Below are 24874 nucleotides of genomic sequence, written 5' to 3' on the forward strand. Positions count from 1 at the left end.
GTCAGGGGAACACCAAACCTCGGAAAGCCAAGCCTCAGAAGAGCAGTTTCCTTCTCCAGCTGCCGTCGTTATTTGCTAAAGCACAGGGCCGTGGCGCAGTCGTTCCCCTTGTACCGGCGAGCTCTTCCGTGAAATGGAACAGTGGGTCCTCCAGAGAGGGTTGGAGGCTGGGGGGGGTTGTGTGGAGGGACGTCTGGAGGGGGATGCTCAGGGTTTGTTTTCTTTTTTTCTTAATTTTTTTTTTTTTTTTAGAATACCTACAGATCTTGCGTCACAGACTCCTGCAGGCTCCAACGACATCTGATGGTGTGATGGGGAGTCCTCTACGGCTTAGAGCAGAGGTTGTTCCTCGTCTCCATTGAAGCTTTTGCGTGTCGTTAACACCACACAGCAGCATGTCAGGACCAAGCTGGTTTTTATACTGGATTTTACAATTTTCAGCCCAGTGCATCAGAGCTTACTCAAAATCTCCTGACATGAAACACCAGAACAAGACCGAGGGTGGGGTGCAGCGATGTTGGCTCCTCTCCATCTCACACACGCATCTTGCACTTTCTCCTTGCAGTGCTGTGAGACGCATCAGCCACGTCTCTGGCCAACCTTATGCAACGCCAAGGCAGGGCCATCAAAACCAAAGTCCAACCTGCTTGAACCAGTGAGTGCTTGGTGTGGAGATAGAAGCACATTGCCCCAGTCAAAGGGCAAAGCAGAAGTTTTCAGAATTCACCTGACTTCGAGGAATATGTACCGAGCATGAGGAACAGCAACATTTTGCAAAGGATGCACAAAAATAAAAAAAAAAGGATGTGTTTCTTTAGTAATTGGCTGCAGTGACCCCGAAGGACAAAAATCAAGCAGCGCTCTGGAGGTGCTCTGGGGGAAGGACCAAGGCTACAGCTACATCGAGTGTGCTGGGGATGCCACCCTCACCTTCCCCTGCGCACCACGGGACGGGGTGTAAGAGGGTTTGAAGGTCTGGCTGGGGAGGGGACACCCACATCCCTGCAGCATTCAGACTGCAGCAGGGAAGGAGAGGAACCTTTTCTTCACCCCTGCTCCATGCGAGCCAAGCGCACACTGCCCTGCTCCCCTCCAGCTCGGCTTGGAGATGGCAGCACAAGGTTTACGTCCCCGTGTCCCACACCCGGGTCCTCCCCCAGCCAAGGCCAAGCCGCCGTTCCGGCACGGTTGGCTCAAACCTTGGTGCCGACGCTCGGAGCGCTTTCTCCGTTCCGGGAGATCCCACGCCCGGCATGGCGCGGCCCTGCCCGAGCTGAGCCTGCCTCCCCGCGCATGACCCAGCGCTACGCGGGAGGGACGGAAGGAGGAAGCCGGGTGTAGAGAGGCAAAAACACAGCAGAGCTGGCTGCGAGAGGAGAGGGAGGAAGAGGCAGGCTGGCTGGAAAGGAGAGCTCTGCCGAGCCCGGGAGAAAATGGTCTGAGTAATTATTAACGGTAAGAGAACCTCGCGATTGAGGCGAGAAAGCTCAGAGGGATTTCTGCGTGGTAAACACTCTGCATGTTTTACGGCCTCGGCTTGCCGGGGGAGAGAGGCTGGTGCTGGAGTGCTTTGACTGCCAGCCAGGACGCCAGATGCAGCGACTCCCTTGTACCCATTAAACCCAGTCCCCTCCGTGTCCTCTGCTATTTTTGGCCATAACCTGCCACAGGTCCAGGGCAACCCCCAGCAGATCCTCTTCCTCCAGGACCCTTGGCTCACGAACCAGTCCCGTTCTGGGCTCTCTGGGGAGGGTTTGGGGGGTATGTGGTGTTTCGCATTGCAGAGAGGTCTCCCCTTTCCCCCCAGCCTGCCGCTACGTGGCCAGGAAGATGCGGACCCTGTGCAGCCCGGAGCACCAGGAGCCACCACCCTGCCCGGCGCAGGCCGCCCCGCGTGCCCGCCACCAAAGTAAGTGTGCAACTCACTGGGGACAGGGACATCCATGGGCCTCAGCCCCCACCTCGCTGGGGACAGAGGGGCCAGGGCTGGCCTGGGCTCACGGGCGTGGGGGGGATCTCCGGCTGCTGCCCTGCCCGCAGGGGAGATGTGCTGGGTCTCCATCCCTCCCTGCCTGTGCTCCAGCAACCATAGTCTTCCTCAGAGCCCAGCACTTTGCCTGAGAAAGGACCGTAACAGGGAGAAGTCACAAAAGTTTATTTTCTTTCCTGCTTTATCTCCCTCACTGGGTTTTGCCTTGCAATGTCACGGCTGCGTCCCAGCCCCTGCCAGGGCGGACGAGCAAACGACGCCTTCGGCAGGGAGGTCAGATCCGCTCCTGGGGTGACCTGAGGGGCAAGGGGATGTAACCTGCTGAAGCACCCAGAGCTGCATCTCCCTGGAGTGATCTCTGATATTTCAGGCTAAATACCAAAAAGCGTCACCACGCACTCCAGCTGGCAGCGAGAAATTTCTGTCCTGGCTGCTGATCTGCCCCGTTCAAAACACGCAAATCGCCGTGACTCTGCAGATCACGCGTGTGACGCACCCAGGAGCAGCTGCTCCTCCCAGCTGGCCCCAATTCAGCACGCTGGCTACGGCAAGGACCTTCCTGGCTCCTCTGCCCAGAGCCAGCAAGGGGAGCCGCACCCGCATCGCCCAGCCGCGCGGCTCAGGCGGTAAAGCACGTCGTTAAAACTGAATCATTTTTGAACAGCCGATGGACGAATCTCAGCATGGGAAAGATCTGCCCCACCAACACCAGTTTCGCCAGTTTGGCCGAGTCTCTCCTGATTGCTCTCGTACAAACGTGCCCAGAGCTGCACCGGGGCAGGAGCAGGTTCCCGGGCAGCTGCCGCAGCGGTCGGGCCGTGCCCCAGGGTCTCCTACCTCTGCCAGGAGCTCCGGGCTGTCACGGGAGGCTCGCAGGGAAGATGTAGGGCTGAGCCATCCTCTCGCCGCTGCTCCCACGTGCTGCGTGCGAGGGGAGGAATGGAACCGTGTGCCGAGGGGGCCCTATAAAATCTCCCGAATATCACTTTTCTCCTATAAAACCAGCTGGATCCTTAACAGGGGGAGAAGGCGGGGGACAAAGGATGTCTCCCTTCACTAATGCCTTAATCACACGCACATGAAGGAAAAACAGAACGTTCTGATCTGGCCTGCAATGGGACCAGGACTTTGCAGGGGCCTGGAATGGGAAGAGCGGGGCAAGCCCATGAGGGTAGTAGTAGGAGGAATTAAACTCCTCTGAGCAAAGAAGTGAAGCTCCTTCTCTGCAGTTAATTGCTGAGGGTTTATCGCAATGCGGGAGCTGCCCAGTTGGCACTAGCAGAGGGCCTGGCCCCATGCCATTCTAGTTGGTCGGGCACACCGGCCCCTCATCAGCGTGGATGATCCGGAGGCACTGTCAGTGTGCAGGTCACAGCTCGGGAATTGCGGAGCTCTACCCGCTCCTTGCGGCAAGGTGGGCTCTGCTGGAGACCCCTCTGTGTGGTAAACCTGGCCCGACTCCCTCGCACTCACCTAACATAGCGTATGACTCCCAGGAGAAGGTTTTGGGAGCACCTTGCTCATTCAGCCTCAGCCCCAGCCTCATCCCCTCAGCAATCGTCTTTCCCCTGCGCTAATCCTGAATCCCCCTCTTTTCTCCAACGCTTGTGCATTTGCAGACATAAAGGCAGAGGAATCAGCAGCCCCCCAAGCAAGAACCGCACTCCCCCAGAGCAGCAACCCCGTCCAAGCCCAGCCCTGCAAGTCCTGAGGGTAAAAGCCTTCGCGGTCCCTCTCCTGAAGGCCACGAGCTTTCTTCCCACTGGTTTCCCCAGGGAATCCACTTGCTGAGCATCCTGCAGCCCAGGGATTGGAAAATACCAGCACATCCCTCCTGTATCTGCTCTCAGCACAGAAGCACGATGATAGAAAATGTCCCCATTGGTCTCTCATTACCAGAATTTTCCAGCTGGCAGAAAAAAAAAATATTACCCATGTGTAACAGATGCTCCTGGCACTTTTGGGCTGCGGAGCGCCAGGGGAAGAGCATGAGCCATCGCATCCTAGCAGCAAATCGGATTTTTATGCTGTGAAACCAAATTGCGCTCCCAATGATGTTGGTGTACGTTCAGACAATTTCCATGAAGGTAAAATCAGCTCCTGAGCTGGAGTAAGGAGTCCTAGAGCTTAGGGCTGTGGAGATCCCATGATGTTTTGTACAAGCCCCTTCCCCACGCCCAGTAAGCTGGTGAAGCTGTCCTCACTGGGCAGCCAGCACCCCGGCATCAGGCACAGCACCCAGGGAGCAGAGAGCCGCAGGTGGATTCCCGTTCACACAAACCCCATGCCGTCACCGAGAGCAATGACGGCAGAGTCGCAAACCCCACACGCGTGGGGAGGAATCTGCCCGACCCCTTCCTGTGACAGCCCAAGCCCAACCAGAAATAAAGACGGATGAGAAGAGGCTGGCTGGCAGCGTGGTGGTTTTTCTCCTGGAAGGGGTTTGCTGTCACTGCAGTGTTTGACCAGACCCATGCTTTGGACGGTACGTTGGCAGCACGGGGCATGCTTGTTGCTTGTTTGCCCTTCAGTACCAAAACTTTCCTGGTCCAAGATCGTGTGAGGGGGTGATGCTGGGAGGCAGGATGGGGTGTACACAGTGGAGGAATGTGTACAAACTACTGACTTAATTTTAAAACGCTCCTGGCTTTGTGCAGGGCAGGTGTCCCATGATAAATCGTTCAGGGGGGAGAGGCACAAACCCCAGGGAAAACAGGGCTCTGCAGGAGATGGGGAGGGAGGGCGGGGAGGCTGGGAGGTGCAGAACAGACCCACACACACCTCCCATGCACACTCAGCCACAGTAAGGCTGGAAAACACAGACCTTAGGACTCTCTGTTCTCACAATTGCCACCTCCTAGGACAGCTGTCATAGAATCACAGAATGGTTTGGGTGGGAAGGGACCTTTCCAGACCACCCAGTCCAACCCCCCTGCCAGGAGCAGGGACATCTCCAACCAGATCAGGTTGCTCACAGCCCCGGCCAACCTGGCCTGGAATGTTTCCAGGGATGGGGCATCCACCGCCTCTCTGGGCAACCTGGGCCAGTGCTCCTCCACCCTCAGCGTAAAAAATTTATTCCTAATATCTAATCTGAATCTCCCTCCCTCTATTTACCACACCATGTGGTTAGGTGGTCAGGTAAACATCAGTGCATGCAGTCACTGGAATTTCATGGTAACGCCAAGTTCTGGGGACACAGGACACCAGCAGTTCCCTGGCCATACAGCAGTTCTCTGTTCCCGGGCACCACCTGAGCACACAACCCCTTGCACACTTACAGCACTTCACTGCCCGTCCCCTCATGGACTCCACACAAGTGCTGAAGTCTCCTGCTCCCCACTGGCTCCGCTTACACGCTTTGTGCAAATGTAGTGGGGAGAGAGGAGGAAAGGAAAAACCAAAAGAAAGCAGCCTCTCCCAAAATGAAGCAGAAAGGGGAGTGTGAAAAGAGCCATGCTCCAGGATTCCCTACCCAGTGCCGCCTTTAAAGCTTAATCCCATGGATCATCAGGATGTCCATCACCCTCTTCCCAGAGGCACCATCCTGAGCCGGTTCTGAAGTGGAGAGTTTGCCAAGTCATCAGCTGAGACGTCCCTGTCCGTCACAGGACAAAACTCATTGTCACCGACAACTACATGACACAAACATAATCCAGAGCAAACATCACATTTGCGACACTGCTGTGCACAGATTTTCCCCATCTTCCTTGTGCTAAACAAACCCCACGTACTTCATTTCCAAGGTGTGAGGCTGGCACCAGCAGGTATTCCCTGCAGCTCCCCAGGGTCCCCAGGTAAGAGCAGCGGGGAATTACCCATGGGAGCACCAGGCTGTCCCTGGCTCGTTTCTGACCCCCAGAGCAGCTCCTTCTCACCAAGCTGGTGGGCAAGCAGAAGGCCTCAAAGGTAAGCAGCTTTCTGGTGACCATCTCGCTTTCTGGTGAGCGTTTTATTTTGTTAGGGTCATATCTCCACTTGTTCACCCGGATAAGTCCAGGATGAGCGATCGCAGTCCTCTCCTCTGCCCCACGGCTTCTTCACGCTGTTGTCTATGGGCAGCTTTTACTTCAGTGTTTTCCAGCCCCCTCCAGTCACCTGCCCGTGAACCAGCTCTGGTGTGCGCCGAGCGCGGCGGTCTCGATGAACTGGCAGAGACAGGGCACACTGCTGTCCTCCAGGTGCCCCCCTGCCACAGGGCGAGGGAGCCGGCCGGTGACCAGGAGCCGGACATAGCATCCGCTGAAGATCACCAGGAGCTGCTGGGCCATCACCTGGAAGGAACACGAGAGGCGTTAGAGCAGAGCATCCACCTGTGGGAAGGGTGGATGGTACACTGAATACCATTTGTTCCCTCGTTCAAGGACTGTCCTTGTCTGAACGAAACAGGACAGGAGCCAACGGCATACATAACTGTCCCAGATCCCCTTCTGGTCAGCAGTGCTGTCCCCACGGGGGAGTGACACGAAATGACCACCACCTCCTGGTGCTGGTTTTTGCCTATACACGGCCAAAAAACTTCAATCCACAGGGATGTCACCTGCATCAAATTCACTTAGTAACAGCGAAGGAAAAAACTGTGAAATAAATCCAAATCATCCCTTTTGAAGCTTCTCGCTGAGGGGGAATGAGGACACATTTGTTGCTCAGCACGGCACAAGTCTTTGTAGGCATGCTCCAGGGAGGAGACAAAGGCTGCGTATGACCACCCCTAGCCTGGACATGGGCACTGGGTCCTGCACGGACCCTGGGGAGGGGGTGGCCTCCAAATGGTACCCCAGGCCACCAGCAAGAAAAAGGCCAGTCCACTAATTCCTCAGGGATTGAACACTGGCTGCTCAGGAAGCATTGACTGCTCAGCAGTGTCAGGGCTGGAGGAGGGGTGTGTGAACCCCCAGTTTGCCAGGTGCTTCTACTGGTGAAAATGGAGGTGTCTCCATGGCTGCTGGGACAAGTTTTGGAGTCAAGGTGCCTGGGGAGGCAATTTGGTGCCCCTGTCCATCAGGGAGGGATATTTCTCACTACCTCAGGTGGACCCTCGGGAACGAGGCAGAGCAGCTCGTTGCATGTCACAGGCTCTTTGTTCAGGTTCACCCCGCTGGATAAGAGAGGGGACTCTTCACGCGAAGCCTCCTCCTCCATCCCCGGGTCGGGCTGGACCACCACCTCCGTAACCACGCAGAGCTGGTCCAGGCTGCGCCGCAAGCCTGACTGGAAGAGAAAGAGATTTTGGGGGTCTCCAAGGCAGGCAGATCAGGGTCCTGAGGACAGCCTTCAAAGGGCACCATTTCCTCCTGCATGTTTTTTCCTCCTGGGAGTTATCATCACAAGAGTAAAAAATGCAGCATTGGCCAGGTGCCAGCACCTGGAACCAAGCATCTCCATCCCCCAGCCCCATTGCCATCAGCTGTCTCTTGTGCCAGTAGCCGCTCCCAGCATGATGGTCACAGCCTGGCATGAAGAATCTCGTCTTTAAAAACCGTACGAGTAGTATCAGCCAATATGTGCATCGGTGTGTTCCTGTGCATCCCCCAGTTCATCCAGGGAGATGGATGAGCAGCAGCCTTGAGATTTCTGGAGGGCTGCACCCCCTCACCTCATGGCTGTGATGAGGAAGGAGAGCGTCCTCTGTGCAGGAGAGAGTCATGTTTGTATCTTATGCAGCTGCATAGAGGGAAACATCTTCTGGAGGCCAAGAGGAGAACATTTTTACACAGTTAAGCCAGTATGGTGTTTACTTTTTCCTCAGGCTATCCCATTTATTTTGGGAGGACAGCTCAAGGTGTCAGCTGTTTCAAGTTGTGACACCCGCTTTCAAAGTTTGCCCTTGATTCTTGATGACTTTCCTTTATTAAAGTTGTCTGGTTAATTATCCAGACATGCACCTACCACAGGGCCTAAACAAATTCCTGCTGAACGGGGCACCGACAGATGCAGTTTACCCACCTCCCATTCTGTCCAGCTCCCAGTTCACAGCAGGGGATGCCCAGGAGGACACTCAAACACTCAGTTCTCCTTGCCCACCTCCATCCCACCAAAATCGGGGCACAGGGGTGGACCTGGCCTTGTCCCTGCGGGTCCTCGGGCTGTGCCCACCATCACTTACCTCTCGTGTCCTCCGCAGGTCCGTGATGCAGGCGGATAGGGACTGGAGGCAGCGTTCCGGGCTGAAGTGCACGAACCAGAGCTGGGATAGGCAGGATTAAGGAAAAGATCTTTTCATGTGTCATGCAGATCATGGTATGAACCTCACAGGAAGCAAAGCAAAGGCAGCTGGTGCCTGTGGGATGCTCAGGACACAGTCAGGAACCAAATAACACATCACAGGGCTAATTTTAAGCCAAGAGGGTCTGGGCAAAGGCAAAACCTGAAGGTAAAGGGGAAGAGAAGAGGGGTGGCAGGGAAGGAGCATATTGTCCCAGAGGACAGCCAGCCCACCTTGCCCATCTCCCACAGCCTGGGGAGGTGACAACGGGGATAACCCAGGGCCACTGCCCATCGCTCATCTCGGTGGCTTTGCATCTGAATAAACCAGGAGGTCAACTTGACTCAGCTCCCCTAAACTCCTTCCTGCTTCCTCTCCTTCATTTCTAGAGATGCACTCCATTTATTTTTTACAGAACGTATTGTACTTGGTGCTTGTCTGCAGGATGGAGGGACTGTTTGCAAAGAGTCTACCAAGAGCAACTTGCTGGGGACACCAGTCCTGCCAGCTGGAAAGCAGCAGCCCCCAGAAGGCAGCCAGAGGTCTGCCCCTGTACATCTACTCAAGCTGCCATCACCAGGGGGATTCAGGATCAACGTAAAAGCTAGAGGGTTAAAATGGATCCGACACTGGAGCAGACGGAGACCTGGCTGCCAGGCACATGCCCCGTGAAATCACGTTCTTGAGTGTGCCTGAAGGAGGGAGCCCAAGGCTACAAACCACCTGGGAGCAGAGACACGTGAGCTGTGGGCTCAGTTCGTCTCTGCAAGGCAGAACGTGAGCTCCCAGGGCGGGGGACTCTGATTTTCTCTGTGTTGTTTTTGTTTGATTTTTTTTTTTTTTTTGCCATAGGCACGTCACTGTCACTCTGCTCATAACAAGAATCATCACTGTCACACAAGTATAATAGACTTTCAGGAATAATTATCTGCCCAAAGGAATAATCCCACTTCAATCTTTTAGACTCATTATTTCCAATTACCTCTGGGCATATCTCAATTCCCACTTATAGGGGAAGAAAAAAAATACCCACTCTCTCATGCCATCCAATAGGAGAAAAAAACAAATCCTACAAATCCCATCCTCTGGAAATCCTCACGGATTATAACATCAATACATACCTCCACATCATTAGCTACTCAGGAGGGGCACAAACGATTCCCTACAGAAAGGATACCTGTAGGATGTTGTGTGGCCCATGCAGGACATCTGTAATCCCCAGAATCAAACTGTGTTTGATAAAGATTTCATTGACAGCTGCCAGCCTCACATCTGTGTTCATATTTATCTGTTAAAGAACACAGGAAAAATTAACACCCTGTACAGCAAAAGTTGGGCCAGCCTATGGCTACAGCTGTATAATCCCAAATACTGTGTCTCTGAAAGGAAAGCTTTCCACTATCACGTTCTCTCTTCCTTTCCCCAGCAGTCCCCGCACGAAGGACTCCTTTCCTGAACTTCTGTGCATCCACGATTGCCAGGTTTCTCTTTGCAAGAATCATTACACAGGTGTTGTTAGAGGCTTTTTCCCAAATCCATTAAAACCAGTGCAGAGACCCCTCTGCATTTTGAATCAAGCCTTTCTGGCATTATTCTTCAGATCACTCCTTAGAAATGTCCATACTCCTGTGACTCCTGCAAACAGAAGCTGACAACAACCAAGCAGCGGGTGCTGCAGGCTGGTTGCCTCTCAGGTCATCTCCCTGTCTCCTTCTATTGCCTTGGGTTTATAATTTTATTGCAGCACCTATGGGTTAGGAGCTGCCTTTTCATTCCGGACAAAGTTCCAGAGCACTGCCATGACACAAGTAAGCAACGCTATGAATGGCTGCACACAGGCAAGACTGCAAGGACCACCGTCATTAGAAGCGGGGCAGGAGCTGCCTCTGCTTCCCACCAGCCGTGGGAGCATGCATCTGGGAGACGACCTGGGTCCCAGCGCTTTGGTGAGAGGGGGTCCTGCACACAAGCAGCCTCCTCTTACCTTCTTCCGCCGGCAGTCGAGAACCAGTATCACAACTATGGTGACCGCTACGGCAGCCAGGGTCACCAGCACGCTGGCCTCCCAGTAGCGTCCAAAGGAATGCAGCTGGACCGTGGAGTAAATATTTGTCCAGAGAGACACGTAGAAAACCTACAAAAACCCAGAAAGACTGATGATACTTACCGATGATTTCTCACCTGACAGTGAGAAAAGTCAAGGGAAGAAGGAAACTGCCGGTCCCTTCTCCCAGGGTAATGCCTTACCATAAATTAAGTCACACAAGATTTTTAGAGGGTGAGAAAGGACAGAAGTTCTTTCCAGTAATAAATGGAAGAAAGAACTAGAAGGACTGAGTAAGCCCTAGTTTATTATAAAAAATTCCCCATCATCAAAGACAGAGAGTCAATTATTAATGATGATTCATACCTAGGAAGGATTTCAACCGAGCTCTTCCATTTAGATAAGAAATGCACTCACTGAGGCACATTGATAATACTTCTATCTGTCCCTGTATTTAGAAAAGTTCTGTGTCCAGGCACTCAAGGTGGTGCCCAGACTACTCGATCACAATCACACTCAAACGGCAGGCACTGGCACCGGGTCAAGGACTATGCTAAGGACCCAGAAACTTGGCTCTTGCGTAAAGACAGGCAAAACTGAATTCGCTTGGCCTTTATTTCAGACAGCATGCATTTGGGGAGCAGATTGCCTTAGAAGCGCAGATGACATGTACAGCACAGCATGGCACAGCATCATCTTGCAATAACACAGCTCGTTTGCACTGAAGTGCAGCAAAACCCTCAATGCACTGAGCACCAAGTCCTACAATAGTGAAAGGAGGAGAAGACACGTATAACGGCTACCCAAAAAAATAAATGCAACTAAAACGAAGCAGTTAGATTTTAGCACACCCCCAGCACGCTGCAAAGCATCAGCCTTATGGTGAATGCTAATGGCTGGGGTGTCTGGAAGAGCTTCTCTCACCAGAAGACAACAAGCAAGACCAGACAAGCACCTCAGTAACCAAAATTGCCTGGTCCATTGGTCCAAATTAGCATTAGGACCAGAATATCTACAGATTTTTTAAATGAAGTTTTTAAAAAAGTCTGAGGTAGGCACTATTACCTCAGCGTACGCTGGTTATCCAGCCACAGGCAGCCAGCTTCGGGTGGGGCTACCAGCAAGGGGTTGGAGAAGGTGCCTTGCCCTCCATCTACAGAAATTCTGCAGACTGAAATTCCCAGAGGAGCCCACTACAGTGTGTGAAAACCATGTCTCCTCCCCATCCAAACCTCTCTTCCTCACTGGGCAGAAGAACCCCATGTATAGGTCTCGAAGCACCTCAGCAAGCACATGTCTATGGCAAGCTTGCGAGAGACTCCACCACCCTTACCACGGCGATGGCTATCTGGAACGCCCGGGAGTTGTAGAACATGTACCGTCTCACTTCAGGCTTCAGGACAGCATCCTGGATTAACTTTCCCCACCGATCCGCTGCCACCTGCTCGGGGAGCAAAGAGAAAAGGAGAGCCATGCTCCGGTTTCGGGTTCCTAGCCCCACTGGAACTAGCTTGGGCAGTCGGGGTGAGGACGGCTCCGAAAGCTGCGTCCCAGAGCACCCTCCCTCAAAGCGCAGCTCCGATCTCATCCGCACAGCTGCCACAGACCAAAAACTTGTGCGCTGGCCTCATTTGCCATGAGTAATATCTCCCCGGAGAGTGCAGGGAAAGTCACGACAGAAAACCACACTTTTATGACAAAGGATAAGACAAGACAGATTGTCCCAGGGATGCTCCATCCCATCAGAGTGACTCTCAAGCAATTCACTTGAACCTGCGTTGAATGCGTTCCTTCATGGAGGTTTAAGCCAAGATCATTACACTTGACTTGCAGTCCATGGGGAATAGACTGAAGCTGAACAGAAACAAGCTACTCAATTGAAAAGAAAAGCTGTCGGTGACATGGGTGCAAATGCAAACGATGCTGATCCAGCTAGCAACCACTCCTACAGGGTCCCCAGGGGGGATAACGCGTGGGGAGCTTACCTGAACCCCAAGGGACTTCAGCTTCTCTGCACAAAGCTCCACGTCAAAGGAGGTGGCTGAGCACTTGTTGTCCATGCTGAGCACCATGAGCACCTGGCCGTTGAGGGGTTCTGCAAGAGCCCGAAGGAGTCATGAGCACAGCTCTGGCCAGGGTTTTTCTCCCAGCTGCTAAGTAACACATGGAAAAGGGAAGGCTGGGGAACGCAGACCACGCTGATGCCTTTTAAATGGATCCAGAATCCCCCCCTGGACATTTCCAAGAACATCACAAAGAGCTTTGGAAACAGCACAGCAGCCGGATGTCCCCTGTAAGCAAACAACCTACAAAAAGGGAGGAAACCCCAAACGCATTCCAGGAGCGAGCAGTCAGAGATAACACGATGCTCTGATCTTCAGCAGAATAACGTCTTGGCTCGCTGATCCCTCACTGAAGGACAATAGACTCGAGCTGCTCCATGTTCCTAAGGCTTAGAGAGATCCACATCGCCTACTCACCCCACCTACTACGAGACAAAGCTTGAGCAATCAAATCAAGGTGCTTTCCAATAATCAAGTCATCTGGGATGTGGCAGGGCTGCCATGGAGCTTGAGCTCCACAGGTTCTCCATCACCCAGGTCCCTCGCAGGGCTCCTGGGTAGCTCAGGGCTCTCAGCTCCCCAGTTTCAGCAGGGGCTAGAATCAGAGATGTAATCCAGAGACCCAGGTTGCAGCCAGGAGCCCAGAAAGCGTGAGGACAGCCTGCCCTAGATTTGAGGAGCCGGCTGCTCGGAGCTGAGGCAGAGCAGCCTTGGAGTGGCCCAGGAGAGCTGTGATCTCCAGGCGTCCCATCTGGCATTCATCTAGAGTGTACCCAAGCTGTGCAGCGTCAAGAGGAAGAGATCAGGTCTAAGGAAGTAACTTGTTCCACTTTTTTCACCAAAACAATTCGCCCAGCTTCCCTTCCCCTTTGCAGATCCGGGGTCAGCTGCTCCTGCTGACGCTGCCTGCCCAGTGCTCTCCCAGGCTGCTGTGCTGGTCAGAACCCAGTGCACACCCACCTTTCCCTTCTCTCCCAGTTACATCCTCCATCCTCATCACCTCTGGAGTGAAAGGAGGCGATTATATTACAACAGGGCGTGACTGCATGGAGTCAAAAAGGGAAGAGTGGATGCATCTGAAACCTCCAGGATAACAAAGTCCTGTTTGCTTGCTAAGGCTCATCTCCTCCTGACACAGAGCAGTGGAGGTGGTGAGTATAAAGCAAGAATAAAAACAAATGCTCTCCATCTTGGGCTCCACTGCCCTGTTACCACGGCTTTGGCCATTTTCTTGGCACGAAGTTCAGCAAGCTGGGTGCCAGGCTCAGAGATCTGAGATTTGCAGAGGGCCTCAGCTCCTTGAGCTCTGCTGGAGCGACAAGAGCTGCTTCGCCCTGCAAAAACTGAGCGCTAAGGAGATTCCAGGAACCCAGCAAGCGAAAAGGGTGCCCTGCTGAACAGCGCGTGGAGGTCTCAGTGCAAAGAGCCGTCCCCGGCTCTGCCTTCAGTTGCTGCACAGCAGCTCAGGCAGTGTTTGAAGCAGTGCTGCAAAGACAGAGCAAATTCTCACCGGGGCAGGGAGTCACCTGGAAAGCACATGTCGAGGTTCCCAAATATCCCTTGACTTTCCAAGGCTAAAAGAAGAGGACTTCCAGGGTCCTGATTTTCAATAGGTTGATGTCCATTCATTCCTACACATCAGGCTTTCCAAAAAAAAAAAAGTCAAATTGTGTCCATCCCCTCCCTGATATGCCGAAATATCCATCATGATTAGTTACTTTTGCAAATGAGGTGCTGCTAATGAGCATCTTTCAAAAAAAAAAAAAAATCTGTCTTCCGTTATTTTAAGGGCTCTGTACCCAGTGCTGCCTTTCTCCTTACCATCAGCAAGTTGCTCGCTTACCTTTTACCCACCGCAGAGATCCTTCCTTTAAATCACTCGTACAATAGAGGATGGAGGAAAGTGACCCGTTTTTCTCAGTTCCACCAGCTTGGCTTTGGTGGGCCATGCTGAAGGTGCCTCTCCTTGAGGGACTCTGTGTCGTACTGTCAGAAATCCAGCACTTCGTACATCCGCCTTATCTTTCACCGTTAGGAAACACCGGTCCAGCCCCAAGGCAGCCTCCTCGTTGGGAACCAGATTGTGATGTCTTCATTCACGCTCTCGCTGATGACTTCCTCCAGATCTTGCTTTCTATGAGCAAGGAGGTATTTTGTAGCCCTGAAAAGATGAAAAGAAAACCCCAGGTTTTGCAGAGACAGCAAAGAGAGGGTAACAGCACAGCCCACTTGGGCATACTCTGCTCTTTAGACCCCGCTCCTGCGGATGTTAGCACCGGGTAGGTGTTGGCCAGCCATGAGCGCACCACGCACAGGCTTGCCTTTTGCTGCAATTACTTCGGTTTTTTTAAATAGCTGGAAAAGTTATCCTTAAATCATCCTTAAATCATCCCAACAGACTTAAATATTTATATTTTGTAAGCATTTAGTCAGGGAACAGGCAGGATTTCTCCTCGCAAAGCCAACAGTATTGCGCTATGGCTTTCAGCCAGCACTTTCAGAAGAAAGTGGAGCCGGTGTAAATGCCCTTCCCTGGATGCACCCCGCTCACTGACGCGGTGGATAATTCCCCACCACATGAAGGAAGCAGTGCAGATAAGGAAGAAAAATGCATCTGCCAAAACCAGAGGCAAGCAGAGCTCTCACCCAGCAGCAGCAAAGCCTTGGAGGGGCTCCGCTTTCCTTTCCCCTCTCCTCTCCGCTGCAGGAAGTGCCGGAAGTGGACGGGACACGTCCCCGCAGCAGGCACCGTGCCCTCTGGTTTTGCAGGCAAACACTGCTGAGGTACGTCGCTAGCCTGCTGCCGGGACCTGCGGGTGGTTATTAAAGCAAATACTTGGAAGACTTTGAAGTTTACTTTTCAATTATCTTCCACTCACGTGGCTCAGCTGCATCCGCACTGGCTCTCCAAAAAGATCATTTACTTTTTCACCTCCACTTTCTCTTCCTCTTGTGCCGGGAGCCTGCTGCTGGCTCTCAGGGTGAGGGTCCCTCGCGGGGCTCATTCGCTCTCCTTCCAAAGAGGATTGCTTTATTTCTGCCCGACAGTTGGTGCTGCAATTACCCCCTCACGCAAAGGCAGGAAGTTGAAGGGCTGTCAGAAAGGAAATTGAGGCAAGAAAATGACAGGTTCTTCCGAGTGCAGAAAAAAAAAAATCTGCAAGGGGCTGGAAGCTCACACTTAGAAGATTCAAGCCAGGCTGCACATTGCAGAAGAGGCGTGCAGTGCGTGTGTGTGCGGGGTGGGCACAGCACCCACTTCCCACCGTAGGTGAGGAGCGATTCTGCTGTCGAGCGCAATTCCCTTGCAGAGCACGGGCAGGCACGTGTAACAGAGCACAGCTCCCAGCACCAAAAGGTGGATTCAGACAGGGAATTTTCTCGCTTATTTTCCCCCTTTTGCCTTTGATCCCTTCAGGTTAGGATCAAACAGAAGGGGAAATGAAAACAAGACAGAAAAGCCCACACAAAACAGCAGCAAAGCAAAGCAGAGTGAAAAACCAGAAGAAACAAAAGGAAAACCTACTTAAAACCTGCCACTCTGGTGTTGCTGCTGTCACGTTACGTTAGAGCTGAATCAAGGCTCTCCAGCTTAGCTGTGGAGCACTTTGAGTCCCTGGGAACAGGCCCCAGGAGAGGACAGCGATGGGTGCAGCAGGGTGAGGGCAGCTCAGTCTTCCCCAGCCCATCCCAGGGCTGTGGGAGGGAAACAGCCTTTTCCCCACTGAGATGAACTCCTCGGCAAAAGCACCTTTGCTTTTACTTCTTCGTGCAGTACAGACCTCGTTTGGCCCTGTTGCCTTTTACTGCAGAACAACTGCCTGGTTTTGGAGACAGGTCCCCCCCAAATCTTCCCTGCCACCCCCTGTGTTAATGCGAGGGGCATCCTCTCATCCCCTGCACTCCCCAGGCTCCGTCTCTCTCTACATCTCTTCTTGTTCTTTATGCAATGCCAACGTCTCTGATGGCTTTGCCTCCTTTGGGTTATGGACCTTCTTTTTAGGACACCTGCAAGCCCTAGCTAAACAGCAGAGAAACATTCAGCAAGTCCTTCTGCTTCATTTCCACGGTGGCTGGTAGAGGCTCACCTGGTCCAGGTCACCTCCTGGTCCAGGTCACCTCCTGGTCCCAGGGAGCCAGCTCAGCTCTCTCCGCCTCCTCCTCACTGTCCCTCATCTGCCACGATCCTGCGCAGGCACCGCACTGTCCCACCGCCAAGCAGGGAGGTCACTGGTCCCACAGCTGGAGAGAAGGTCGCTCTCTTTGCTGCGTCTCCCAGGGACCACACATGAACCAGGCACAGCTCACCCAAGGCAAGAAGCCTGCGCCCCCGCACTCCCTCTCATTACCCTGAGCTGCAAGCACCAACTTGCAAAATCTCCCTCCTGCATGTGACTTTTCCCCCGTGCTGGTTAGAGAATCTGTGGTTTTAACCCTCTAGAGCTCCTCCAAAGTGCTTCCCCACCGCAGGCGCAGCCACGGGAGGAGATCCCACTGCAGGAGTTATCCTCACCTTTTGCAGGGTGGGGGTCCAGAGCTGGAGCTGGACCTTAAAGGTCATGCAGAGCTGAAGAATGGCACAGACAGAAGGCTGTCTTCCTCCTCCTCCTCGGCCAGGAAGGACTCAAGAAGCACAAATCCCAAAGTCGCGTCAGATTAGTTGCTGTGAATATATCAGTCAAAGCCAAGCATCACTGACAGGCCTGGATAAACCAGAAGAGGTGAACGAAGATCTCAAGGCTGAGAACGGAGTTTTTGAGGGGGGGGGGGGGGGGAAGAAAAGAAAAAAAAATAAAAAAGAAGCAGCAGCTTCATTGCATATGTACACATACCTGTGTACACTTCCTGGAGAAAACGCCGTTCCTCTCTCAGAGGGATGAATTTCTGCAGCCCTGCTTGCTCCAGACATTGCCGAGCAATGCGTTCATCGCATCACGTGGCTGCACGGGGAACAGAACCGACTCCAAAGCCACTAACCCACGTGGGACATTGTTACACTGGAAACTGGCAACTCACCTGGTAACGTCACCCAGGCACGGAGGTAAATCCGATAAATCCTCCTGCTGCTGTCTCTAGCTCAAGGCCTAGCTCAAATCCCCACCCAAGACAGGGCCGTGCAAAGCTTTGCTTCTTTTACAAACGCTCCTCATCAAAACCTTTGGCTCCATTTCCTCTTCTTCCTGCCCACACAAAGATCCTGACAGAGGGAGAACATGATGACAAAAGTGCTTAGAAAGGGCGCTGTCAGCTCACCACAAAAAAAAAACGCCCGACGCAAAACTCTATGGGGGCAATAAACTTGAAAGCAACGCTCATAATTACCTGCAGCGCACACACCGTTTATTTAGCAAGAGGTGCGTGCATGGGCTGATCTTGGCACCAACACCCCATCCCATCAGCACAAACAGAAGAATCCTGCTCATCTAGGAGGGTGAGGGGGTGAAGAAAAAGAGAAAAAGCTAATTCCAAGTTTAAAGCAATCCCAGTTTTGCTGCTCTGAAGAAGTAAAAAGGCCACACACTATTAAATCTTTAGAAACTTTTGGACTGATAGGCTTTCTCTGAAGGTTTTCAAAGTGTCCACTTCATGCCTAAGGAACCAAGGAGGAAGCTCCACAGCAGTTTAAACGAACTGAAATGGAAGGCAAGGTTTTACAGTTATTTTTCTGAGATAGTTTTCCACCTATCACCTCCCTGAGCTTGCAGCTCTGGGCCAAGGAAGATGCTCAATCTGCAGGCTGGGTTGTAAGGAGGCAAGGTCTCCTGGCATTCTTCAAGAGGCGGTCATCAAACCACACGCTCAGAAACCTTTGACAGGTGTTTTCTGATCATCTTATTTGGGGCATAATTGTGATGAGTTTGTTAGGCAGCTGGGATCCTGCCAGGTAACCTCTCAATCCAAGCAGGTATCTGTAGCCACAGGTCTCACAGAACAGTCTATAAAATATTCAAAAATTAATATATTCCAGTACACACCACATTTTAGATTCTAGCTGGATAAGAAGGTGCAAGAATATATATTTGCACATATGCCTTTATATCTGGGCTTCTGAAATGCAAAGATGCGTCTGTAACATCCCTATCCCACCTATTAATAGCCCTACCGAAACTCGAGCATTAGAAATGTAACCCTCCTAAAGCCAACAGGGAGACTGGTAATTAACAGCAAATACAAAGTCAATCAGTAAACTAGAAAGTCATTTGGAAAGAGGCAAAGGCACACAAGAAATAGGGAACTATTTGCATGTAAAACAGAAAGAGGACACTGGCAGGGTCCCAGCGCAGACTGGAATGCTTCTGTTTGCCGAGCCCAGCTGACACCCCTGAATCCAGCCCTATTTAAAAATGAAAGTCTTCCAAAAATTGCAGTGAGAATGAATTGAAAGCGAATGAAAAAGCGGACTTCTCTGCTCCAGGAAGCATTGTGTTCGCTGCACATTCAGCCTGTGCTGGCTGGCAGGGGATTGGGGGATTTGTTTTATACAAATCAGAGCTAAGGCAGCGTGAGGTTTGTCTTGAGCTTTATTCACTGGCATCTACGAAGAAGCAAGTCCTGACTCAACAGAAACCCACAGCAAAGCTGTTTGCAAGCTCTCCCTCTCTCACTTCACTTACTGTTTGCCTATTTTCTGCTTCCCAGTCTTACCTCTCTGATAATTGAGGAGCTCCCACTGCAGCCTTCTCACGAGGGGACACCTTCACCCCTTCGCCAAATGAGACCTCACTCTTCCTTCCGACACGACGAAACCAGCTGCCGGTTGGTTATCTGGGGACAAAGCCCACCCGCACAGCCCCGGGACACGGGGACAGCGGGACCCCAGCAGCAGCGATGCTGGAGCCTCCACAGCCACCTGACCACAGCCCCTCAACCTTCCTGGGAAGAAGCAGTTAGAATCGAAATCTTTCCCATTTCAAATAAAGCTGATTATTTCTTCTAGCCTCAGCGAATTTGGTGAAAAAATAAATATCTTTCCTCTTCGAAACAACCTCTAATTATTTCAAGACTTCTCCGTTCTGTGATGGAGACTCCAGAGTAAATAAGCCCTCAACACCCTCGCTCTGAGCCACGTTTGCCAAATCTCCCCAGAGCCCCTCAACGCTCTGTTCAAAGCGCAAATTATTTCCACCTCTTTCAAAGCTCAGCATCCAAACAGGACACCGAGACCTCACCACATTCCTGAGGGTAGCAACTCTTTCTCACCTCCATCGCACCCAGGACACCTGTATCAATATGCTGTACAGCGGTGACTTCATTTCAAAACCAAGATATCCGCTGAGTCTGGGGGAGCCCACCCTCCTTTGCACAATTTCTGCGGTGCCGTACAGGCAGTTATCAATGGCGCGGGTTTGGGTGTTTGATTTCACCTTTCTTAGTTCAGCGTTACGCCTCTCTTCAGGGAGTGCCATGCTGTCGGTTTCAGATCATTTCTCCCATTTATCAAGATCATTTTGAATTGTAATTCAGGCCCCTGCACTGTTTGTATCTCTTCCCAGCTTGGTGCCCTGGACATACATTACAACTGCACTCCCTATTCCATCGTGCTGCATTAATGAATATATTAGAGGGAACCTGACTCCAGGAAAAAAAAAATCTGCATTTGAAGTGCTGTCCCAGGCTGGCAGCAACCACCGATGCCTCATCCTCTGGGATAACCTCATCCTCTATCGTGTTCTCAATACCATTTCTTAGATCACTCTTCACTTCTTCAAGTCCCACAGCTTTAAATACTGAGACACATACTCATGAGTCTCCTTTTTCCTATTCTGTATTTTCTTACTACATTAATTACATGATTCAATCAAATTTTCGGCAGTGTTTGAAAGGCTGACAACACATGCCTGTTTTTCCTGCTTTATTTGAGTGGTCTGCATGCAATTACAGTTTCTCCCTCCCTCAGTCTTGTTCGTGGCCATGCACGCTGCAGCGGTGAGCAGCAGCCAACACGGGCAGATCGCATTTTCTTTTGATGAAACTGCATTTTCAGTGGATAACTTCCATCATTCTTTCTTCCAGTGAGCCATAATTAGGAGAATAAAGTTGCTGAAAGCCTTGTCTTGCCCTTCCCCTCTCTTCCTGCACATAAAGTCTTCCTTCACAGACTCTGGGTTGGGTTTTTTTTGTCAAACAGCTCAGCAAAGCTGACAGATTGACAGTCATTAAATATAAAAACTTCATTGCACAATAGCCCTAAATTACATCTTTCAAATAAAAAATGACACTTGCTTAGGGCATAAAGTGTGGTTCTCGGGTATTTTGCCTACTTCTGCCTTTTTCCTATGAATACTTAAAGTATTATTCTTTTTATTATGGTAATGTGAAAACCTCTTCCTTGCATCTCAAATTAAAAGACAGAAAGCTTGCTCTATGCCTTGGGTAATGACTCAGTTATTGATCCAGCAGATGCTTTATTAGATTATTTTGAGACAGCCAAATGTAATTTAATACCTATTTATTTTCTATTCCTATGCAAGTCCGAGCTACGCTCTTTTCAGCATGAAATTAGTACTTTCTCCTTTCAACCTCAAAGAAAGATTACACTATGCTCCTTTCTTGGATTAGTTCGGGGAACTTTTTCCACAAAATATTGATCTTCAGGGTTCTTGATAGCCTTTTCATGCTTTGAAGCCAAAACCTCAGCTGGGATCAGTGGGTTCTAGGCTTGTCTTTCTTATTAGGCATTAATGCAAGAACTGGTGATGTCAGATAAAAGGGAAAGAGATTCCAGATGAGGAAAATAGAGACCAAAAGGAGACAAAAAGGAAAAACCAGCAGGTTTCATGTGGGCAGAGAGAAGGAAGAGGAATGGCATTCTTTTTCCATAGTTATCTGGAACCTACAGAAGGGACTGCGATGGTACACCAGAACAGCAGGAGAGCACAACAGTATTTAGGTCAACCAAAATTAGGATGCGCTTTCATAAGAGCGAACCCGGCAACTCTACATGCAGCTATTGCTGGGACACATCGTCTTGCTGTCCACATCTCCCACGAGCTGTCTGCAAGTCAGGAATCACTGGCTTTTCTGCAGGTTTACTTACTGCCAGCTAACTCTGCTTGCTGTGGGGTCAGGTGGGGAAAACAACAGGAGCCCAAGGCTGTGGATGGAAGGGAGAGGAGAGGGACTGCCAGCAGCTCGGTGGGGTGTATCTAGCATTAAAAAAAAGCCCCAGCTTTAACAAAGATCATCAGGAATTGTATAGGGACCTCAGGAATTTAAGGCAGTCAAATTTGGACTTACACACTGGAATACCTTGAACGATTCATCCAAGGCACATGTACGTGACCATCTAGCAGCAGCCTGTCACGGCGGGCAGAACGAGGGACAGCTCACTGACCTCCAGCAGTAGCCACAGCACTGGGAATATTTAGGGGCCTCTCTCGTGGTTCTGAAACTGTCCTGATGAAGCTGGACAACTCTATTGCTAAAGCACTGCAGTCAAAATTGCTCCTGTCTTAATGAAAGCTCTCTCAAACTCCTGGACTCCAGATGTGGGGTTGTGGGTGATTTCCCTCCTTTATTTCTCTGTTTGGACCCCAGCAAGGGAGGAAGGGTGATCTTTAGAGGTGAAAATTACTTTCTCTGAAACAAACAACAAAAATTGCAAGTTAAATATCACATAAAATCTTCCTAGAAAAATAATTACGATTGTTGTAACATCACAGGAAGCACCAGGAACCAAACACTGAAAAGAAGCATGCTCCACTGCCGTTCTACACGGTCTGAATGAGTCTTCCAGCAGCAGCACTGCCTTGCCCTTTGCCTGCCTTCTGTAGTACCTGGTGGGATCACCCAGGCTGTGAAGGACCGAGGAAGGACCTCCCTGCCACAACCGCACATCACATTTCATCCCTCCTGTCCATCACTGGACCTTTATCTCACTTTTTGGAATTTAACTGCAACAAACGCACAGGGGACCAGACCTATACTGCCTCTGAACCAACCAAAAAAGTATCAAGCGTCATCAGACAGAGCAGAGGTGGCAGACCTGAGCAGGATCGGGGGCTTTGATTTCCCCTCTGCCTCCCCTCCCAGAAGGGTGCTGAGCTCTTTAACTCCTTGCTTATACAGGCGGCAGCGAGGAGACGCCGACCTTCAGATCGAACAGCACAAAGCTAAACAGGGAGCAAGCTCTGTCAACAGAGACCTGCCTTAAAAATTGAACTCTGGCTTCAAGCAGCACAAATGTGCGTCCTAATTGTACCTCGTACTGCACGTTAGGCTGTCCAGATGACACTCACATTCTGGTGTTAATAGGCCATTTGTCCATCTGGTGCTTGTACAGAGGACACGTCTTCTCAACGGTATTTTAGAAGAGAAAAGAATCAGCTCTACAAATATATAAATAATGTCTGAAAAGGAATTAGTGAAAATCAAGTATAAACCATTGTTGATGTCCACAGATGTGACTGAAGCCAAACTGCACTGTGTAAATCCCAACATGCCCACACTGATCCCAGGAAAGTGCTTCTTTGCAAGCAGTTTTAACTGGGAGAAATCACCAGCAGTAACCACTCACTTGACATTGCATGAATAAAACAAGACACGAGTGCTAACCACCTCTTACCTCCATACAGCACCAGGACTCTGGGCTGGCAGTCAGCCGTTGTTTCCAGGGGTGAGAGCTCAAAGTAAAGCGATCAGACAGTGGCATATGTGCCCAAAGCTTCTGGCCCTTTCTGCGGGGCCAGAGCAACCTATGGCTCATGTACAAAGGGCCACATCTGCGAGGGATGACGCAGACAGATCAGCAGAAGGGAGACTTTGGAGACAGACTTGTAGTAGCAGCTGGGGTAGGTTTTACTCTGATTAAGCAAAAAAAAAAAAAAAAAAAAAATCTAGAAAATCGTATTTCAGAGGCAAGAAGCCGCGTGTCGAACTCCATACCTGTGACGAGTAGATGACAGTTCCCTGCAGAGCACTTTCCTGGCGCAGCCTGGCTTAGGCACAAAGATAGCAGTAGGGCCTCCCTTTCCCAGGGCATCACCATGTAAGATGAAAGAATCTCAATTTAAAATAAAATATCTGCACTGCAAACAAAGCCAGCTTTCCTCAAGAGCAGTAATTGGAAATACTTTCTTCTGTGCAAAGTTACAGAGTCAGGTAATTCTCAACAGTCAAGTTTCAGGGCAGTATTACAGAAAATGGATATTGTTGCAACACATCAAAACTCCTGCGTGTTCCAAAGGGAGCATCTTCACACCACCTTTCGCTAAGGGCAAATGATGAGGGAAAGGGTTTTCCTTTTCTTCTGCTTCTTACTACTCTAGAGAGCAAGGACAGAAAGTCCTCATTAACAAATGGAAACTTAGGAACCAATACGAGAAAGTGGGGCGCACACTCTATTTTTTCTGGACACAGTGGAAGTCTATTGCTGATAAACAAATGGGACAAAATTGCTAATTACAGCCTGGAGCTAGGAGGACTTTTTATGAAGAGTATCATGCTGGAGTCTGAGCACCTGTTCTCAACAGGAAGAAATGTTTCCTCTCCAAAGGACAGACTAGACGCAGCATGGCTGCAACCTTTTATGAGGCCATAGCACCTCTCCAGTCATTAGAGCAGATTGATTAAACCTGCTTTGATCTTGTTCTCCTTGTACCAACCTGGCTTTTTCCCCAGCCTGGCACATTTGACTTTGCAGGCATCTTTTGTTTCAATTTTACAACCCCTTTAATAGCTCGAATTCCTAAAGAGATCCCTTCACAACTACAGCACACCAACATAAAATATTACAACAGGAGACACCATAGCAGTCAACTCTTCCACTGCCCTGTGTGACTGCAGGCAGACATTTGTTCCTCTGTTACGACTTTCCTCCATCCTGCTTTCCTCCTTCCCAATCACAATCAAACTCTAGAGGTCTTTTCAATGCTACGCTGAGAGCCTGTGGAAATACGCAGAAAGGATGTTCTGTCTGAGGAACAGCATCAATAAGGCTCCTTGCTTGGATCCCCAACTGCATGGCTCTCGGCTCTGATCGGGTACATGCCCATCGAGGTCTCTTTTCTGCAAAAAGCCTTAAATTGAACTCAACAAAAAAGCAAAGCTTGATTTTTTTTCTGTTAGTGAGAGAGGAAGAAACAGCTGAAACATGAAACCTCTTGATGCATTTGTGTATACTTTTGATTAAAGAGCTAGACAGTGATGCACAGACAACCCCAACGCACTTACTTCACACTGGTCCCGGGTCTAGCAGGGTGCTGTGGGACACAGTATGACCTTGGTATAAACAAACAGCAACCAGTACTTGACTAAAGGAAGGATAATTACTGACAGCACCTGGCTATCGAGCTATTCTAATGAACTGGCAGCATCTTATTGCCCCTAATGGTCACTAGAACAGTCGTTCCTGAAGGTTTTGAGAATGATCTGGCAGGTAAAGCATCAGGCTGGGGCCAAGAGGAGGAGCTCTGTAATGGGTTTTTAGCTCACCTGCTGCGACCTTCAGACATTTCCTGTATCTCTTACTCTTTCTTTTTTCTTCATCTTCATTTTTCCAGAGTCCAGACTCCCATGGAACACACCGAGACCTTTCAGCACTCTCAGAACAAGTTAGCAGGAACAAGACTGAC

At 50.7% G+C, this 24874-nt stretch overlaps 1 protein-coding gene and 1 long non-coding RNA gene across 23 annotated transcripts; one reads left to right on the forward strand and one right to left on the reverse strand.

Annotated features, from left to right (window-relative positions):
* The first annotated feature begins 1231 nt into the window (after positions 1–1231).
* Positions 1232–4394, forward strand: LOC147598259 (uncharacterized). Its single transcript, XR_015260748.1, has 3 exons — positions 1232–1455; positions 1808–1909; positions 3610–4394. It is a non-coding gene; the product is annotated as an uncharacterized LOC147598259 (long non-coding RNA).
* A 656-nt stretch (positions 4395–5050) lies between these two features.
* On the reverse strand, positions 5051–24744 carry TMEM268 (transmembrane protein 268). Of its 22 annotated transcripts, none has more exons than XM_086764041.1 (13): positions 23187–24744; positions 17625–21881; positions 17135–17499; positions 16816–17005; positions 14949–15396; positions 14146–14463; positions 12225–12334; positions 11573–11683; positions 10180–10329; positions 9373–9483; positions 8097–8177; positions 7016–7201; positions 5051–6264 (listed from the first exon to the last, which is right to left on the reverse strand). In XM_086764041.1, the coding sequence occupies exons 6-13, from the start codon at positions 14249–14251 to the stop codon at positions 6085–6087; spliced, it is 1035 nt and encodes a 344-aa protein (XP_086620167.1). In that variant the 5' UTR covers positions 14252–14463; positions 14949–15396; positions 16816–17005; positions 17135–17499; positions 17625–21881; positions 23187–24744; the 3' UTR covers positions 5051–6084. The 22 variants fall into 22 exon arrangements, with proteins under 22 accessions (XP_086620167.1, XP_086620165.1, XP_086620162.1 ...); XM_086764039.1 differs by having other exon boundaries at positions 17625–22651; XM_086764036.1 differs by having other exon boundaries at positions 17625–23104.
* Between the last annotated feature and the right edge of the window lie 130 nt (positions 24745–24874).

This window comes from Chlamydotis macqueenii, chromosome 20, assembly GCF_036417535.1.
Source record: "Chlamydotis macqueenii isolate bChlMac1 chromosome 20, bChlMac1.mat, whole genome shotgun sequence".
Taxonomy (NCBI): Eukaryota; Metazoa; Chordata; class Aves; order Otidiformes; family Otididae; genus Chlamydotis; species Chlamydotis macqueenii.

Coding starts and splice junctions, on each gene's coding strand:
- TMEM268 (XM_086764041.1), bottom strand. CDS start 14,251: ATGGCCCACCAAAGCCAAGCTGGTGGAACTGAGAAAAACGGGTCACTT. Junction 12,335..14,145: donor ATCTCTGCGGTGGGTAAAAG/GTAAGCGAGCAA, acceptor GGGCTCTTGCAG/AACCCCTCAACGGCCAGGTG. Junction 7,202..8,096: donor ACCTGCGGAGGACACGAGAG/GTAAGTGATGGT, acceptor TTTCTCTTCCAG/TCAGGCTTGCGGCGCAGCCT.